A 21,056-nucleotide genomic window follows, 5' to 3' on the forward strand; every position below is an offset into this window, starting at 1 on the left:
GCGGCACAACTTAGACTCTCCAAAACATATTATCATCTAGAAATATGGTATGCTAAAATCCACTAGCTTTTAGCAATGTTTTGTCATCAAGGAGTACAGAGCCCTCCACTAACAGTTACCTGAGGCTCTTCAAAGTGAGTAGATTTTGGATGTTCTGTGAGTAACTAGGCAGCATTTTCTTTCCTCAGGAAATTTAAGTACTTGAACTTTATTACAAAAGAGAAACCTCTCTGGGACACATTAAAACTTGAAAAAGTAAAAATAAATTTGGTGAAATATAAATATTTAATAATCCTGGGAAGACTTTCCAGTATTAGATGTTTATAAAGATTTGGTAAAGTGCAGGGGGTGGGAGGATGGATAAGCTGATTGCAAAACAAGAACAAGATTGCCAAGAAAAAGACATCACGTTAAGCCAGAAAAACTTGGCATTAAAAACATACGCCAGCAAAGTTGAAGTCATATGAACTAAATACACATACCTCCGTCCCCTTCCTCTACAAGCTAATCAAGTTTAGCCAATTACATACAGACATGATTCCTGATAAATTTCCTTTGTTAATCAAATAGTTTTGAAAACTGCAGGTCATACTAATACCATGTCTGTCAAGTTTTTCATGTCTTTCCTCTTAAATCTTAATTATGACTATAGACAAAGTGTGAAATGCTGTAAAAGTGAAAAGGCCATGATTGATGCTTTCTTTCCAAGTTGTGAGAATGTGTATGTCGTATGTGTACACGTACACACACACACTTTGCTGGAAGTTCAGTTATATCTGTCTTCTCCAAAATATGAAAACCTGAGCTTTGAGGTTTTTAAGGGCAACTTTAACATACTGTTCTGCATATAACAACACAACTGCATACCAATTTGATTAAGCTTAGCACAGCTCTGGGAATACTGGCATGACTTTATTGAAAGAATATTTATTATCCAATGCTTTACATATTCAAGAAATGTCTATTCTTTGGTTCAGTGCTAACTAAAGTTTCCAACAAAGATCTGTTTCTCAGCAGCATGCAACATTTTGGTTAAAGAATCTAAGTGACCAGTACTTTTTTGTTTGCTCCTGTGGCTGCCAATTCCTTACTTCTAGAATATCCCTGTATGTATATGTTATACATTCAGGAATTGCATTTTATCAGTGTTCATGCAGTACAGAAAAACACACCGTAAACTTGATAGCAATGGAAAGACCACAAGAAATACATTTCCAACTACTTTTGCCCTTTTAGGTCCTCTGAATTTGTTCATGCAATACCTGAAAATCTGTTCAACATTGTGAAGTAGTAAAATGTTAATTTTACAGATTAATTAGATTTTACAGATTAATTAATAAAAGAGTGAAATTAAACTGCCCAGATAAGGCTACTCATGCAACTACTGCTTTCACAAACAACATGAAACTAACTTCTCAATGCTTTAATAAAATGATTCATGTAGTCTCCTTCAACAAATTCTTCCCGACCAGTTATAAAATCACAGAATCACAGAACATCCTGAGATGGAAGAGACCCACAAGCATCATCGAGTCCAACTCCTGGATCCCCACAGCATCACAAAAAAGAATTGATTTTTATCAAACCCTGTATCTGAGGGCATTGTCCAAACACTCCTTGAACTCCACCAGGCTCGGTGCCATGACCACTTCCCTGGGGAGCCTGTCCCAGTGCCCGACCACCCTCTGGGTGCAGATCCTTTTCCTACCACCCAGCCTGACCCTCCCCTGTCCCAGCTCTAGGCTGTTCTCTGGGGTCCTGTGGCTGTCCCCAGAGAGCAGAGCTCAGCGCCTGCCCCTCCGCTCCCCTCGTGAGGGAGCTGCAGGCCGCCATGAGGCCTCCCCTCAGCCTGCTCTGCTCTGGGCTGAACAAACCAAGGGACCTCAGCCGCTCCTCATACGTCCTCACCTCCAACCCTTCACCATCTTTGTAGCCTTCCTTTGGACACTCTCTGATAGTTTTCTGTCCTTTTTATACTGTGCCAGACCTAAGAATCTTGACAAAACTGAGGGGTGGTGTGGAAAACCTGAAATGCTGACACGTGCCCAGGGCAGATGAGTCCTCTCCTGGGAGTTTCTTTGGACAGGGAAGAAGCCTGTGGGCCATGCCCCAGCCGGCTGAGCCCTGGGGTTGCTGTGGCCTCCGTGGGAGTGGGATACGTGGAAGGAGAGCTCAGGGGAAGCAGACGGCTGGGTGAGGATGGCTGGAAAGCCTCTGCGCTCATCCGCTGAGTCACACCGCGGATGGGAAACCTTCACATCCAACACCAGGATGACAACCAAGTGACTTGAGCTGCTCCTCATATATCTTCCCCTCTAGACCCTTCACCATCTTTGTGTCCCTCCTCCGGAGGCACTTTGATAGTTTAATGCCTTTCTTACACTGTGGTGCCCAAAACCGCACACAGTACTTGAGGTGCGGCCACACCAGCAGAGCAGAGTGGGACAATCCCCTTCCCTTGATGGGCTATCAGTGCTGTCCCTGATGTCTCCAGAGTACGGTTGGCCCTTCTGGCTGCCAGGGCACACTGTTGGTTCGTATTCAACTTGCTGTCAACCAGAACCCCCGTCTCCCATTTCACAAGGCCGCTCCCCAGCCTCTTGTTCCCCACTATGTCCGTACAGACAGGGTTGTCCCATCACAGATGCAGACTCAAGCACTTGCTCATTAGATTCCATGTGGCTGGTGATTGCCCAGCCCTCTAGTCTGTCAAGCTCTCTCTGCAAGGCCTCTCTACTCTCGAGAGAGTCAACAGCTCCTCTTATTTTTGTGTAATCTGCAAACTTACTTAGTATGCATTTGAGTCCTGAATACAGATCATTTGCAAAAACATTCAAGAGAAATGTCTCTAAAATGAAGCCCTGCGGAACCCCACTAGTGACTGACTGCCAGCCTAATGTAATCGTATTCACTATAACCCCCGAGCCTAGCCTGTCAGCCAGTTGTTCACACACTGCATTACGTATTTTTCTAGCTGCATGTTGGACATTTTGTAAGGGATACTGCAAGCAGCAGTACAGAAAGCTTTGCTGAAATCCAAAAAGATTCCATCAACTGGTTTCCCTTGGTCAGCTAGGTAAGTAATCTTGTCATAAAAGGAAATTATGTTAAACAGGACTTTCCCCTCTGTGTTGGCTATGACCAATGACTGCATTATCTTTCAAGTGTTTTTCAAAAACTCCCAGAAAAATCTTCTCCATAATTTTACCAGGCACTGAAGTGAGACTGACAGGCCTATAATTACCAGGGTCTTCTTTCTTGCCCTTCTTGAAAACTGGGACAACATTTGCCAGCTTCCAGTCGACTGGGACCTCTCCAGATTCCCAAAACCGCTGAAAAATAATTGGGAGAGGTCTCATGATGACAGCAACCAGCTCTCTGAGTACCCTGGGATGAATCCCATCAGGCCCCATAGACTTTTGTGCATCCAGCTGAAGCAACAAATCCTGCACAAGTTTGTAGTTGGCTGGGAGTTTATTGTTCCTGCAGTCATGGTCCTCCAACTCAGGGATCTGGGAGTCCCAGGGCCCATCACTAGTGTTAAAGACAGAGAAGAAGGTATTAAATGTCTCTGCTTCATCTACAGTCCTATTTGTAAGGTGAACATCCTCATCAAGTAACAGACCAGTGTTCTCTCTGGTCCTCCTTTTGTTGCTAATGTATTTTAAAAAAAGCCCTTTTTATTGGCCCCCACAGCCCTTGGCCAGCATCAACTTTAATTGAGCTCTGGCCACGCCTTATGTCCCTACAACGGGAAACAGCATCTTTGTAGTCCTCCCATGTCACCAGACTTTGTTTCCAGCATCCATACATTTTCCTTTTCCACCTAAGCTCTAGAAGATGATCCCTACTCATCCAGGCCAGCCCTCTACTTTGCCTGCTTCACTTTGAAAACTTTCAAATTGCCCGTTCCCGTGCTTTTAAGAGGTGGTACTTATAAAAAGTTAAGAAGCTAGTACCCTTCCTCTTACCATTTCAGCAGTGCTGGTAAAGAGCAACTGGGAATGAAAGCCAAACCATAGTTTCGACCTAAAGGATAAAGAGAACTAGGAGTGTACCATGGTGAAAGCTGCACTGCCAATACTATGCAATGTCCAACATGAGGCTAACAAAATGAACACTTCAGAATACAAGACTACCATAGAAACATCTTTTGAACGGAACATCAAGGGGAGGAGCATCTGAAGTAGGTTTGTGACAATTCAGCTTCATCTTTTAGTCAGTTAAATACTATTCAGTTCAAGACAGGTGAACATGTCAATGACTCATGCCAACCAACAAGCATAAATGAAAATGTGGCAGTCTTTAGAAATCTTCCCTTTAAATCAACTACAGTTCTCCACTGGCAAATTTTATAAAAGGTGCTTGACAAAATGCATAGAATCAGCCAAGACTTATCATGGTTGCTCTACAAACTGTACTTACCCAAGCAACAGTTCAGGTGAGCGGTACCATCTGGTAGCCACATATTCTGTATAGTTAGCATTGCTTCCTTCAGAGAGGTTACGAGCAAAGCCTGTCGAAACAAGTGCAAAAGATTGTATTCTATTTTAAGTAAATATGCATACCCCCAATGATTTTGGAGGTAAGAGGTCACATCTATTTAAACAGAAGTAAATTGTTTAGCGCAGAATGTCTCCAGGGACTGCTCATCTACTGAAACACAACCTTTTATTGATACAACACTGAAAGGCAGAATGTCTGCTTTAATGACTACTTTACTTGTGTACTGTCCTCAGAAATCTATGGTGTTTTGCCATTATGTTTGGTACTTCACCATAATGGAACAGACTGGTAAAAGTTACTTGTCAGTATGCCATGCATGTTATTGAGCCACTAAATTTCACTGTGAAATACTGTTTGCAGAAGAGCATTCATAACAGCAGAAACTTACCATATGCGTGACAAGTAGACACATTAGTCATTGATCTTAACTACTACAGTCTCACTGCATTCCATTTTCTCATGTGGTCAAGCAGCTATGTTATTCTTGGCAAAAAATGGGGCAATCTCTCCCAAACTACATAAGGCAGGACTCTACCAAAGATCAGCAAAATGACATTATTTCTGCATTTACGTCACTCCACAAGTGTGAGCTTCCCATCTGCTTTAGCATTATATTGATAACAAGGCTCTCAGTGGATTAGGATCAAAAACCAAGTCCAAATTAACTTCCTCCTCCACATCATTCTATTAAGAACCAAAAAACTGTCAACTTATTTGCAATTCTATCAAAACTCAACTTCTGTCTTAAGGTATAACAATTAACAAGATCAACAGTGACAAGAGTGCATATACTGAAAAATCCAGATGTAGGAATAAGTTGAATTTTGTTTTCGTTCTTCTCCATTTATAAAAAGTGAGCTGAGCAGCACAGTAACGACATTACTAGATTCTTCATGTAGAAGTACTCTAGGGCAGCTGATAGCACTGTTTTTGGTAAAGTATCAAGCATCTTACTGTTTTTCCAACAAGTAATTAATAATAAGGTAAGAGTTCAGACAGATCTCAACAGCAAGTCTCTGCTGTTGAAATTGACCTCAAACTGGATCAAATTTTTGGGGCTGAAATACAGAAGCAACATTTTCAAAATGCTTCCTTACTAGGATGTAGCACTAAACTTGGTCGAAAACTCACTTCAGTGAAACCACTAGGAGTCCTTCCATTATTGCATGAGCGATGAAGAAAGAATAAAAAGTACAAAGTCTTGCAGAGGTATAAAGCATAATTTCATTTTCAGAATCAATAAGTGCTACTTAAATGCAAGTCATTTTTCTTTATTCCTGAGTTCTTATGCAGAAGCTGCCAAAAGTGATTTTCCCACACAACTATGCTTGTAAGGCTGTCATTTATTTATTGATTTATTTTTAGTATTCTGAAAGTGTATCTCACTTGGCAGCATTAGTGAAGGACTCCAGCCCCACTGCTCCCTATGGTTACACTAATTTACTCCAAATTGGAGTAAAGGTTTGGGTGCAAAGACTATTATTGGAGTAGTGGTTAGAGAAAACAATGTATTTGTTTTTGACATAGGTCACAGCTGTTAATTCTAAGATACCTCTCCCTTCAAAAGTTAGTAAATGGAAAGGCATTTACAATGACGAAAAGATATTTCAAAGTCATCCCAAAATAAAAATAATTCTCATATGTTCCCACAGTTCTGTTGATCGTTACTGATGCTGCTAGAAGAAAACTTGAAAGGATTTTTTTTTTTTTAATTACTTAAAACTAACTTAACTTTTGGGTAAATTTCTAAACATTGCTATATTTAGAACTGCTTAGGCAGCCCTGTTTCTGTTTCAAATTACATGACCCATCTGATTAATCTGGTCAGTGAAAAATCTTCCATTTGTGCTTTTAAACACGAGAGGGAAAATAACCAAGAGCCATCCTGAAGAAATGGAACAGCCGAAACTGGGAAGCCCCAGCCTGAATGAGGGGAGAAAAATAAAGGGGCCACATGATACAAATGATCACATCGCAGCATCCCGTGTAGTGGTGTACAGCATCAGCCCACCAGCCCAGGTGCACCAGAGCATCAACAAGTCAGTGTCATCTTCAGTAGCATCTATATATTGTCAGGTGTGTAAGAAACCACTTTATGGATACACTGCTGCTCTGACTATGTCACCATGATGAAAAATGATGGACAAAATTGATAGTTCAAGAAAGCATAAAACCTTTCTAACAGAACAACTGCTACTTTTCTGTTGTGGCAGAGCTAGCTTACCGACCCTACCTCCAAACTGTGCTGAGGTATTGGGTACAATTTTTGACACAAAACATAAGAGAAGGTAATTAGGCAGAAGACTTGACCAAATTCTAAACAGCAAGAAGAAATAGATTAGAACATGAACATGGAAAGTGATTTGGGTGAGAGCAGCTATGAAAGCAACAGAGCTTGTATACCAATGCAAGGAAGGCAAACAACGAAAATAAAAACGAGATTTCAAGAAAGGACTTTAAACAACTCATAGGAGAGGAGGGTAGATGTCAAGGTAAAAGGTGTGAGGGAAAAAGGAGTTCATAAGATTGGCAGTTTCTTACAGAGAAGTAAGGCACATGTAAATTAAAGTAAAGAATTCTAACATTAAAGGAATAGATTAATTCAGTTGGAAGAGACCTTCAAAGATTATCTAAGTCCAACCTCCTAATGACATGCAAGGACTTAAATAGGTGCCTAGGAACACTAAGGAACATGCATTACTGAGATCTTCAAGAATAAGCTAAGCAAAACCTGTCAGGAATGACACAAACAGGCTTAATCATTTCTTTGAGTAGGTGGAAGAACTAGAGAATTTCTTGAGGTCTTTTCCAGCCCTGTTGCATGATTTCTGTGCTCATGTATCATACAGAAATCAAGAGATTTTTAAAGCAAGTAATTCTGAAGCCCTGGTGTTGAAACAGCAATCATACTAAACAGAATGCCTACCAATTTCTACCAAGTCAGATGCATCTGCTGTAATCGGCATTTTGTGCTGTTCTCTTTCCCATTTCTATTGGCAGAAATGACACCCACACAACATGTGTCCAGGCAAGCACCACATTCAACCCCATTTTTTCTGGTACGGTACGTACAGAACATGGCACAAGGATTATGAAGAACTATCTTGTTAAAAAATTATGTGTTTTTTTTTTTTTTTTTCCTACTCAAAGTGTTTTGTCCACTGGGCTATTCCAGAATACCCAATTACTGCAATGTCTGCGTTGGGATTGATGCACAGACCTTTTACTTGCGTTTGTTGCTGTCACATGAGGAATGTGGCACTGTACTTGACAAGTACTTGTGTTCCAAGAAATGAAGTTAGGTAGGCAGGTAACATATGTTAAATCATGTTATAGGGCAAATTCTTATATCCCAATCTGTACATATGCAAGAAACACTCTTGTGGTTAATATCTCTGACAGATTATTTTTACAGTAATAACTTAAGCTACTAACAGGAACATCACTTAGCAACATGGCTAAAAAATTAAAATCGATCCCAAATTGTAAGTATTGCTTGGAATTTGAAATTGACTCCAAAACTATAGCAAATTCAGACTAATCCATGTGAACAATAACAACAGACGTTCTTCCAATTTTCTTCCTCAGGGCTCTGCTGAGCACCAGAAGGACTTCTGGGTTGCATTTCTTTTCCAACAGCAGAAGGAGAATCTGCCTCGAGGGTATGACATGAGCAAGCCTATGGACAATGCAGAACATCTCCACTGACAGAATTCACATCTTCTCTATCTGGTGAGAAAACTGCTGTCCAAAACATGATTGTACAGCTTTTTTGGCTTTCTACTTTCCTTCAGTGCAAAGCACAAAGGCTGCTGACACACGTTCTGGTGCACAAGGGGCGCTCAGCTGAAGGCACGTGCCAGCTCTAGTGGTAAACCTCGCTCTCTGGAGGACGAAGATGGAGGGAGGATGGGAGCACCACCACGGGCTGCTCCTGCTGACGACACCGTTAGTCCTGACTGGAGCACACACTGGTCAAGAGGCAGGCGCTGTCTGCTGACTGTTTGCAGAGCTGTGCGTGAGGCAGCAAATGGGTCCCCGACCCACCCAAAGCTGAAGCCTGGGGGGCAACGGGCACACTGCCAACCCCTGCCGCCCACCACAGCACCGGCAACCCTGGGGGACTCTAAGGGCCTAAGCTGTCAGGAGATGGTGGCCGCGTAGGGGCAGGTGTTAGGTCCCTGGCCAGAAAGAGGGCCAAGGCACTGCAGGCACCGCCAACAGCACCACTGCATGCTGTCAGATACCCTCAGTTCAAAGAACTCACGTGGACCAAATATTCTAAAGCTTTTCCTGGAACGCTTGCTGGTGCTGAACGCTTAGGCAAAAATACCCTTAGGATTGAAAGAAATAAGCAGCACTGCAAAGACAAATGCTTTTTCTGTGTTCCTAAAAACCTACTGCAATTTATTTATTTTTTTTCAGTGGTTCCTCTTTTCATTCAAAATTGCAGAGGTTTGAAATGACAGCTTTCAACGTGCTCTCATGAAAAGTGCCCTTGGGTAGCAGCATGGAATTGAATTTTATTTCACCAAGCCAAACTGTAAGCTTTTTAGAGGGAACAATATTTTATTCTGTGTTTATGTAGCATTTAGAATAAAAATAGAGATTGTTGGAACAGTGTATATGCCACCCTGCTGTCTTCTGGGGATTACTCACATGGGCAAAGTTTGTCTTGTAGTTGGGTGCTGATTCTTCAAAGACTTAAAGCTGACATTAAACAGGTATTGATAAGTCAGGAAATATGAAAGTTAACAGTGCCTGTACCACTCTGACTCTATCCTTCAGCCATTCAGCCATTAATCATATGTTGATATATGATTCTTTGATTAATACAAGTATAAAAACTGATCTGTAACTATACACCTAACAGGCCATGAAAGCCAATGGTTTAAAAAGTATATAAAAATATATTTTGCCTTTAAAGAACAAGAACCATCTTTTCTTTTAATATGCAGGCCAGATGAATCTATAATTTTGCTAGCCTTCTAATCAGTTTATCATCTGTGCTGTTCTTTCTTGAGTGCCCGTACCAGTGCTAGTAAAAACCCTGTCAAATACAGGCAGAGACAACTGCAGTATTTCCACTGATATGGTAACAGTATTTCCAAAGTATGCAAATTAAGCCCATAGATCTTTCAAATTTAAGTAACAGCCACAAATCTGAGTAAGTAATGACCACTAAAAGGGTTTTAAACAGTAAGGCAAAAAAATCCACTGCAAGAGATTTTCCTTAAAAAGGTAATAAGAAACCTATCTATTGAACTTACCAAAGTCACACAACTTCAGAACATCATTGTGACTTATTAAGAGATTCTCTGGTTTGATATCTAGAGCATCAAATAACAAAGAAAAAAAAGAAAAGACAGCTGTTAATTTCTCCTAATTTTGAACTTTGCCAACAATATTATTTAATAATAATGTATTTTGAGATATTCCTGCAATCATAAACAAAGCATTACAAGCTAAAGCAATTCTATCTGTGAACATGCTGAAATAACTTTCTGACATGTGAAGTCTTTTAAAGTGTTTCCCAACAAAACATTGGAAGGTAAAAGCTGCTTACAGATATTCCTGGAGAGCAAAATATCATGTAGAATATTGCATATTATGAAATAATACCAAAAATGTCATTGAATTACCCAGTTAATCAGTAAGCTGTGGTGTGTCGTGCTCAACATTTTCAGTTATGATACCCTTATTGAGCACTTCTTGCCATTTCTTTAGAAAAAAGTGTGTTCTCTAGTTTTAAGGCTGTTCCTTATTCCTATCTACATATTGTAGTATCTGTGTATGTTATACTTGTTCAAACTGTATTTTACAAAATATTTCAGAATTTTGCCTACATTTTGATCTGTCTCAAATACAATAAGTAAATTGTATGAGAACTGTAATTTATTGGAAACATTAATTAGAAAGAAAAGTTGTTCTTTCAAAGCCACAAAGCAAAACACAAATGAATTAAATAAACTACATAAAGCTAGACACTGTCGCACATCAAAATATGGACTGCAAGTGCTTGAAGTTTAGGAGAGAAAGTAAATATACATAGCCTAAGTCATAGGAGCTGGGAGGAACTGCCTTAAGCAGAAGTAAAGCACAGGGGATTAAGCTTTAAGTTCTGGGTTAATTTTCTACTACTATTCTATTATCGGATTCAGAAGTGAAATGACTGAGTGCCAGGAAATGTTTAAAAATTCCTTTTCCTTTGGCAATGTTTGTACTTCAGTTTTACTTCATTGTGCATTTAATATAACCTTTACTCGTACACCAAAGATACTGGACAGCAAGCTTTTTACGTAGATGAACTTAGTTTTGAAGCAATATGAAGTCAGGTGGCAGGCTTAAGACTCAGCCAAATTTAGAGATTTTCTCTCTGTTGTTTACATAAAGCAATTGCTTATGTTTATGTTAAATGCAAATTACTTCAACCTATAATCTCTTTCTTGGTACAAAGTAAATTTCAGTCGGGCTTATTTCCATGTGGAGAGCTACACACTTACCTCTATGAACAATATCATTCTTATGACACCAATGAATTGCTTTAATTAGCTGGTAGATATAGCTTTTCACTTTTTCTGGTGGAACTCCATTTGGCATTTCTTCTAGCAATTCAAGCATATTCTAAATGTTTAAAAGACATTATTTCAAAAAGTTATATTGTAGTAGCTAGAACACAACTCATTTTCAGCCTTCTGAAAACAACATAAGCCACTGACTCTGACTATGAAAAAAATAATAGTTTAACACTCAGGGAGTGTATTCTAATGATAAGCACAGATAAGCTGTTTTCATTCTAGAGAAAGCATTTGTGAAGACAATAAACCTTAAAGGTGAACCACAAATGTACTGCAAGTCTTTAAAAAGCTGTCATCAAACCAATTATCCTAAAGCTTTTAAATAGTCATTTACATACAGAAAGTTGCTTAAATAGAAATACCAAGTCACTGTGGCTGTATGAAAAATTAGTAAAACAGAGCATTTTCTAAATATCCTACTACACTTTAACATACTTTTTTTTTTTTTTAATTAATAAGCTAGTTCTATTGCTTTCACATAGCAGAACTATGATTAATCACAAACCATGTCTGTATGTGAATGGGCAGATAAAAGCAACCTAAAGCAACACAATATCGCTAATGCAAATGAGATAACACAAAAATGCCTCACAGGGGCATAAACAGTAACCTATAAAATATCCTACAGTTATTTATCAGCTATATTGACCCTAGATATCTTTGCATTACAGTAACTATGCCCATATTAACTATTTTACAGATATACCAATGCAAAATTAAACTGTTTATAATAGTAAGTTTCCTCTTTGAAAAATGACATTCAGATTTCCATTATATTAGCAAATGTCTCCGATTTTGTACAATTAGACGTACAATGGAATTTGTACTCTAAATCTTAGTTGAATGAATAATGGGCATCAGCAGCCCACTTGAGGACAGAATAGACTATTATTTAATGAAAACTGAAATGGAAATAAGTATTTTGGCTATATTGCCTTACACAACTCATTTTATTATGAATTTGAGCATTTGTACAGATTTTTCAATTAAAATAAGTTTACCTTAACTTTGATAAACATTTTCTTTAGCTGTATAAGAAAATGTGAGGTTTCCCTTGTAATATATTTTAATAAACACAAATAGAAAACAAGTGAGAGACTTTATTAATATTTGAAAACAATTCTGAATTTTACAGTCTGTGAAAAAAATACTGAAACTTATGTGCTGAGTGCAACACTTCAGAGCTCAGAAAAGGAATTTTCTGTTAAGGAGCCGTATTAATTTGTCAGATTCTTGTCCACACAGAGGCCTATAGTTCTGGACAAGTTACATCAAAAAGTTAGCGTTAGAAGTATGAATGAAAATAGTAACATCAACACAGCAAGACATAATCCTATATGAAGACATTAACTAAGGGTAATGGATAAAGAAGATTACACTAAATGTGAATTTAAGTAATCTGGATTTGAGTATTGCAGTGCTAAGATTCCCTAAAGAACACATGCTGTTCATCACCATTTAAAACAAATATTAGCGTATTGTACCATGTTTTATTTAATTCCTTCTACTCTTTCTCATTTGAAAATACAGAAATCATCCTGGTCTTTAGATTGGTTTTATAGACATCTATAAGAACCAGTGGAAACTACTCAACACATCTGAAAACGTGAAACAGTCATGGAAAGCGAAGTTTAACTGGAACTAAAGATGGTCATTCATATAAAAACAATTTCAGAACAAAAATGGCATTAGACACATAATGTCTATCTTTAACGTTTTTTGAAATACGCTCTTGTTAGAGAAATTTAATGTCTTTTATTGATGCTGGTCTTCCAACCCACTACTAGGGTGAGCTTAGCTAATTCAACTATAAAAGAAAATTAAATATATGTTCTGCTTGGTGTGTGATCAAAGACATTACACAAATCTGGAACAATCACAAGGAATATGGGTGAAAAAAGTCAAGCTTCAAACATTACGGCTAAGATCCACCACATTAGGAGCTGCTAACCTGGTGAAAAACAAAAATGACTTCTGCCAAGCCGTGGCCTAAAACAGGTCACCTCACATTATGCAATGAAGTTATACCACCTAGTAAATTGTAAACTGAGGTAGACGAGTCAGTATTTAGGGAGGGGCACCTTTACACAGGAAGGAACTGACTGAAAAGGACTAGCACCTAGCTGTACTGCAACATCACATTGGCAGGGATTGGTAGGAAATTTTCATTAAATGAAAATTTCAATCAAGGGAACAGTATCTCATGAAAGCTACATATATATATATAAATATATTTAAGCTTGCATTTAGTTTTACTGTATCCAAATACCATCTGATTATTTCCATGAAGAAATACTAAATGGTTGGGATACAGAGGTAAGGTCTACCATCACCGCAGAGGTTGCAAAAAATAACGGAGAACCAATCTCTTCTAGGTTGTTTCTCCCTAGAAACAGGGCAGGATATTTGGCAATAGTAGGCCAATCTAAGAAGGTTTTGGAATTGTTTCAAATGAGGTCAGGATTGGAAATAATGACAGTGATCTTCGCCAAATACCTCTAAGCAACTGTTGATAGTGGACTTGTTGGAGAAACATACAAACAAAAATCCTATTTTTTATCAGGCAGGGATCGAGAAAGCTGCAACAGATTTTAAGGTCAAAAATCTATGATCTTGTTCTGAAAGATTATGTCAAAAATTCATTACACGCATAACATATGGTAGCTAATCTACTTTACAATTAAAAATGAAGTATTTGGATGGAAAATTTTCTTCAAATTATATGTATTCCAGTGTACAAAATTTGAACATGTTTGTTCATGTATGGAAGAATTTTTTTTTTAAAAGACCAACACATGATGTAAAAACAATAATAAAGTTATCAATGCCATTTTTATCACAGTAAAGGTGAATACAATTCATATTATATTAGTTTTTCTGCTGTTCCTCTTCATAGATTATAATGGTTTCATTTTTAAATGTGTAAATAATTTTAAAGACTTTTCCATTAAGCTGATGATTTAAGTGTGGCAAGGATAGTATAAACTCAACTCACTTTTTCCACATATTCAAATACTAGGTATAATTTTCCTCTTCTTCTGAAGGCTTCCTTCAGCTCCACTATGTTCTCCTGTTTCAAAGTGCGAAGCATTTTAAGCTCTCGTAAAGTGGTTTCTTTGACTTCTTCATTTTCTAGAGTGCAGAAGTAAAAGTGACAGAGTAAAAATTATTTAAAAAATCAGTAAGAAGTGTTATCAATCTTTATTTTGAATCCCTGATTAAAATCTCTGTTTCTGGATACTACAGAGAAAAAGGCCTATTTTCCACTGTGGGCTCTCTCTGCTACCTGGCTGGTTCTGCACTGAAAGAGAGGTAGCTGATGGCTGTGCTCTCATTAGGTAACCTTCACAGTCTTCCCTTCATTACCATCGTGGCTTCCAGTGGCAGGAAAGATGCTTCATAAGATGCAATAATTTGCATTTTTATCTGATACAAACATCCTCCACCCCACATATAATTATCACATGCACAAAACACTGACAAAGTTACGTTCTCACCAGAAACACTAGAATGCAAACATTTTTGGTTTTTGAACAACAAAGATCTATTTGATTCTAAAGTAATTTTATTCTCAAAAAAACATGACAAATTAAGGCAGAAGCACAGATTGGTAAGTCCTTGAAGTTTCCACATAAGGCTTTTAAATGAAATTCAGAAAAGCAGATCAATGTAGTGGCCACACAGGGCAGTAAAGCAAATACTGATTAAATGAAGCCTTGAATCTGTGATTCTAAGTCAAGATACTCAACTATCGTTTTGACAGTTTTGTTGTCTGAAGGTTGTTTAAAAAAAAACAACAGTGTTTTACTAAAGCTTTGTATAGCGCTTATTGACGAATAAGCACTTTACTGAGTTTAGTGACTCTGAACTGGCTGGGTTCCAGAGGATAGTACCAATGAACCATCAAATAAAATGGAGTATATTAAAATCTATTAATTCAGCGAATTTGCCCATGCACATGTAGAAGACAGATTCTTAATCTCTTAGTACTGTTATCCACAACAGAGGAATATTGAAGGGTATATGACTGCATGAAATCAAAACTAAATCCCACTGGCAGGTCACGTACCACAAAGACACAGAAATAACAGAAAAGGAAGAGAAACTGCTTTTCCAAGCAAGCAAAAATCAAAAACAGGTCTGTAGCAGAGAGAAAAAAGCACAGGTCATGTGAATGCACACAATCATCATCAGAAGACAGAAAAAATATTTAAGAGTAGCATGAGAAGAAAGGAAAATATTATCACCACAAATGTTTTGATTAAAAATATATATAATTTAAACCCATCTAAATCATTTCATTTTGAAACTGAGTGCTCAGTGTTGGCTTGCGTCAGCCCGATTACATAATTTCTTCTAAAACTAGACACACTCTTTCCAGCTCATTTAGCATGCAAATGTCAAACAGCAAAAATTCAGTGAAACAAAGATGGCAATAGAAACAATTACAGTACATTCAGATTTGTAATGAACCACCATATTAAAAAGACAGATGTGAAATGGCCTGAATCAAATCTATCAAAAGAACTTCTGTCGTATTTCCAGAAACTTGTAAACAACTAGCTACAACTCTGAAAAGCAGTCATCAGTAATGTAAACTGATATTACGTAATTCTCATGGAAAGACAAAACTAATGGCAAGGATGCATTTTTTGTTTTCGTTTTTTTGGTGTACTGTCTAACATCATAATCCTGTTTGGGGCTTAATACTGAGATTCATTGTCTTTGATGTGTACTCAACAGCTGACATGAAGTACAAAATGTGATTCTGAAGTAATCTCATGACCTGGTCAAGATGGCCACCACAATTAAACGATCTACATTCTTTAACGGGGATTTAAAACAGATTTCTGAATAGCAGAAGACTCATCAGCTACACCCTTCAAGCATCTGGCAAAATTACCCGCACTGTGAGAGTTTGTATTGCAGGAAATGACAGACACAAATCTGAATTTGCTGTGTCTAACTGACTTTGAAAATTACAGTCCTTGTAACCAACCACACCTCCATGGCCATCCACAATTCCATAACAATACCAAAAATGGAAGTTTGCTAAAATAAAATGACTGCTATTTCTTTAAACTACATTATTAGACTGTTGAGCTTTCAGCTAAAGCCTTGGTGCACGGCTGATTATAGCTACATCACCTCCGACTGGGATTACTCCTTTTATTACTTCACACTCAGCTTCTCTTTCTGTTTGTGCTAGGCCATAAGGGATTAGGGCTAACTTTTGATGTGTGCAAGGTAGACAGCTGCTCTCAACAGCTGATTGCCAGTTTTGCCTATGACAGCATACTGGGCTTCACCGTTGTGAACATGTGCAGGCCAAAAAGCCAGTCCTGTTTTGTGCAGATCTCTGGTTTTACTAGTCCTGGGTGAGGAACAGGCGTGTGCAGCACTGGCAGTAATGCCCATGCATCCTCCCTTCTGCCATCCACTTTGCCAGCAACAGTAAGCCTTGCAGGAGTCAGCTCTTTCTCCTTCTCAGCAAACTCAGCAACGCTGCAGAGTACAGACAGGCCGCTGCGAAAGGGGACAAGGAGCAAGTTCCCCCATGGAGAACGAAGAGGAGAGCAGAGCAGAACTGCTGCCTCCTCACCCAGTTCCCATGGGCCCCTTAGAGCTCCCCAGCTCCTCCATGCACCACAGTGCTTCTAAGTCACCTCTCCGTCTCCTCTGCTTATCCCTTCAAGTCCCCCTAATGTTTAAGATCCCCTCCCTGAATGAGGGTTGATAAAGTTCAAAGACTCCACAAGCCAGTGCTACAAGGCAAGTTTTTGCCATTTTCTGATCACCCCTGCTCTCCAAGGTCATACTGCCAGGTGTGGCACCACAATCTGAGCAATATTAAGACAGATGCACCAAAGAAAGGTAGAAAGAAAGAAAGGTAGTTAGAATCAAAGAATGGTTTGGGTTGGAAGGGACCTTAAAGACCATCTAATTGCAACCCCCTGCCATGGGCTGGGACACCTCCCACCAGACCAGATTGCTCAAAGTTCTCTAGTTAGAGTGTATAATACAGTCCCTAGGCAGGTATAAAGGATCAATTGCCTTGAATATTCACGGAGCTAATAAATCATGATCGTTTTAAATCATGTCTTGCTATATTAGACTTCTTATTTGAACTGGAGAGATATTAACAGTGTAATTATTGACATGAAAGATTACACAGCAGAAAAGGTTACCTTCACTGTCTTTGAATTTCTTGATTGCCACAATTTCATGTGTCTCCTGTAAAGCAAAAGTGAACAAAGTGAAACGAGCAAGATCTGTTATCGTTTTTCTTTTTCTTTTTTTTTTTTCTGTTGGTTTCATCCTGCTCCCCAAGCATCAGAGGAAAAAAGAATAAAAAAGCATCCAGAGAAATTTGACAATGCCAGCCAAAATGAATAAAAACTCGGTAAATATCTCAGCGATCAGGCTAAATGCAATACAAAAATCCATGTAAGCAGACATCACAATTAGGTACCCCAGCATGAAAAATAAAGTTAAATATCCAAAATCAATCTTTAAATACCTTGTACCAGATATCAATTACATTTTCAGTGGTTCTTCCTGTGATTCTTGGTGCTTAATTATTCTGAAAGTCAAACAATCTTTTATCTGACCGAAGTATGAGTGTGTGTGCTTGTCCTTGTGAACCGAAGTGAAAGTAATATATGAGGACATGACTAAGGCTTACAACGAGACCTGAAGTAACCTGAATCCAATATTAGGATGCCAAAAGCTTTTGGGTTCCAAATTTCACATATCTGCAGAGAATGTGATTTTGGGAAAATAAATTCTCCATACTTTCAAAAAAAAAAATTGTCCTCTAGTAATTCTCTGTTCTCACCAAACGTTATCGTAGGTCACATTTTTTGTCTTCAACAGAGACACTTCTCATGTGAACATGACTGCATCTGGCCAAATGATCACATCTGTTCATATGATGGTGCAGCACCCAAATTTTAAGTAAGATGATGGGGAAGAAGATTTAAGGCCACAGCATATGGGGATGTGAGCAGGTAGGCAGTAGGCTACCAGAGTTATTTGAGAAGCTAGATCTACCTTACACACCTTTTCCAAACTTCACAGTTTTCAAAAATATAACAATATCCCACTATTAAAAGCATACAGAGGCTGTATTGGAGAACAGCAATGAAGAAGTTAAGCCTTTCTAGAACATCTGATGACATGTGCATAACTGGTTACTGAACAACACAAATATCTATTCCATTTTTAACTTCAAATTGTTGCAGCATATGAACCTGTAAAACACCTGATGCCATTTAAAATAAAAACACCTGGAAAGACTATTGTAGATACTGAACAGGGTCTCTAGATGAAAATCAATACCACTGCAAATTTAAATAAACAAACAAAAACCCCAAAACAATAAGGTTGCATATTCATATTTTAGCTGATGGTTGGGAAGTATTAAAAAATAGAGTAAACTTTACCAGGCAGAGAACTCTGTGGTTTGTCCTAAACAAACATAAGGTTATAATACATATGCATAATTTGCATGTTGAGAAAATGATCCTTTGACCATCGCTCGTAACATCTATCAGAAAAACTGGGAAGTACTGTGTTGTGTATTGATTTAAGTGACCAAACTACATGTACTTCACATTGAAGAAGGTTAGTTCAGCAGATGCTACTAGCTCTTAGAGAAGACATGCATCGCCCTTTTGCTACCAAAATCTCTTTCATACATGCTGGTCTAATCTGAAGGCCATTACAGAAATTCAGCTGAGATACTACAAAGGTCCAAGAACTACACATCACTCAACCAACTTACAGAACAGAAAAGAAATGAACGTCAGAACTGAGGCAGTAATATGCATTTCAGGTTTGGAATGATTCTGAAAGGCTTGTCTATAGCTTTTACGTCAAATGCTGTTCCCATGTATTTTTGCTTCAGGAAGCTTACAAACCGAATCGTCTAAACTAAACTGAATGGACTATTGTAACCACAAAGTTACAGTATTGTTATATTTATTAACTCCAACTATAATAATAACAGTAGTAGTTAGGAGCACTATGAAAGAACACTGCTAAGAGGGTGAGCGTATTTAACTCGTTTGACTTCTGGTATCTAACATTGGGTACTTTGGCTCATTAAGCCTCTGAAAGGCTGTTCAGAAAAGGAGCACTGTAATTGCCCTCAAAAGACTCTACTGACTGTAAGATGTTTAGACAGTGTGCATACACCACTTTGCAGATGAGCCAAATTCATCCACTACCATTGTATTCCTATTTCACTTGAAGGAAAATAAAGATTTGTAGATGTTTTGGCAGCCATTAAAATGCTGTATTTTCATTCTCAAAGTAATGGCTAAGTCAACTGAAAGAAATGTAGGAACTAGAAGTTGTTGCCTCACACAGACAATAGTTCTGCACCATTCAAAAAAAATATAGTCCATGTGGTTCTGTGCCACTATTCTGCTGACCCTGACATATATAGCGAATGTGATTACTTTGGACACATTAGCAACATATTTGGAAAAAAAGTCATTCAGACAGTTCAAAATACTAAAATGTTGAAGAAATTTTCATTTGAAAAGCCTTAACAATTGTATTATTCCATACAACTAATTAATATTGTCATAATGAAGTAATCAAGAATTTATATATAACATTAATTCCTTTTGCATTGGATTTCCTGTAAATTAAATATCCTATCTTAAAAAACAACCAGAAAAAAAAATGAGTATTATATTTAAATAACTTGAAGTGAAATAAGAACAAAATGAGACTAGATAATAGGCACTTTGAGGAGCTACTCTAGTAACATCCTGTTCCTTCTTAAGCTGGGACATTCTTGTCTAGGATTATTGGAGAATCCCATCGTATCTAAGTGGTATTCTCTAGGAATCAGTTACTGATGAAGCAGTCACGACAAAGTTAAAATGGACCATCTGATTACTGTACATAGTTGTTGTGGTTTTTTTTTTTAATGTGATGCACCTGCTTGTCAAAACTTCTTTTACTTCCCCAAGACTTGAAATGTCTCCAAAATAGCAGGGTTTGGGAGTGCTGTCAGGCAGAACAGAGAATTGAGGCTCAGTGCAGGTTTCCCATTTCCTGGTTGAGTGCTCTAAACCAATTAAATAATTTATATGAGGTAATATAAACAATAGTAGCTCCTCACTGATCAGTTTAAACTAATTTCCAAAGGAAGAATGCATCCGAAACATCCTGTTTGCCTGTTTCTCCATTTACCATCACCACAAGTAATTCTGAACTGGATGTCAAATTTCATCAGAATTTTACAGAGAAATTCAGGTTTTAAAAAGACAGTTTCAAAAATTGTGAGCTTTGTCAGCTATACATGCAATATCCCTCCTGGGGGGAGGAAAGCAGTAAGAACTCTATCTCCATACATTGTATGATACTGCAGATAAGCAACATATGTATACTATGCAACAAACTAATGCATAGTTGTTGATCCACAAATGTACATATTGTCACTTACACAAACTAAGAATGAGATTGAAAAAACAGAATACATTTTGTATATGGAACGATTCTGCAGATATATAGTATGGTGGTAAGAGTATGTTTACTGGATTAGGAGACACATGATGGAGCTGTCAAATGGTACAGGCCCTACGTGAAGTTTCAAGCAAGTGACAGACACTAGCAACAAAGCAAACAGATGCCACATTGCTAACCCCTGAGAAGACCGACAGAATCAGGCATACAGAGAAAAGCAGAACTTTGACCAATGAGGGAATTCAACGGCGAAAACTCAGGCTTCTGTAGGAATCTGATCTTTACAGATCAAACTAATACTTTGGAAATTAACCCTTTACTTTAAAGTTGTTTTGGAAATCTCATCTCTTTTATGGATATGGCTCTCTGCTCCTCAAAAACACGTCAAGTTGAAATTCTCCAAAGCAAAACTGTAATTCTCTAAAAATACCTTTTTTGCTTTTCAAAAGTGTTTTTTCCCCCCTTTTTTCAAGACTTTTTTGAAGCACG

At 38.1% G+C, this 21,056-nt stretch overlaps 1 protein-coding gene across 6 annotated transcripts in view; it reads right to left on the reverse strand.

Moving 5' to 3' along the window:
• Nucleotides 1–21,056, reverse strand: part of CDKL5 (cyclin dependent kinase like 5) — a 132,029-nt gene that overhangs the window by 38,582 nt on the left and 72,391 nt on the right. For all 6 annotated transcript variants that reach the window (XM_083850627.1, XM_083850625.1, XM_083850624.1 and 3 more), the window contains exons 4-8: nt 17,273–17,318; nt 14,080–14,216; nt 11,010–11,130; nt 9,777–9,836; nt 4,426–4,516 (exon numbers count right to left, since the gene is read on the reverse strand). In XM_083850627.1, coding sequence (XP_083706753.1) covers nt 4,426–4,516; nt 9,777–9,836; nt 11,010–11,130; nt 14,080–14,216; nt 17,273–17,318 — 455 coding nt within the window. The remainder of the gene's footprint in view (nt 1–4,425; nt 4,517–9,776; nt 9,837–11,009; nt 11,131–14,079; nt 14,217–17,272; nt 17,319–21,056) is intronic.

The sequence above is a fragment of the Anser anser genome (assembly GCF_964211835.1).
Source record: "Anser anser genome assembly, chromosome: 1".
In the NCBI taxonomy this organism is placed as follows: domain Eukaryota; kingdom Metazoa; phylum Chordata; class Aves; order Anseriformes; family Anatidae; genus Anser; species Anser anser.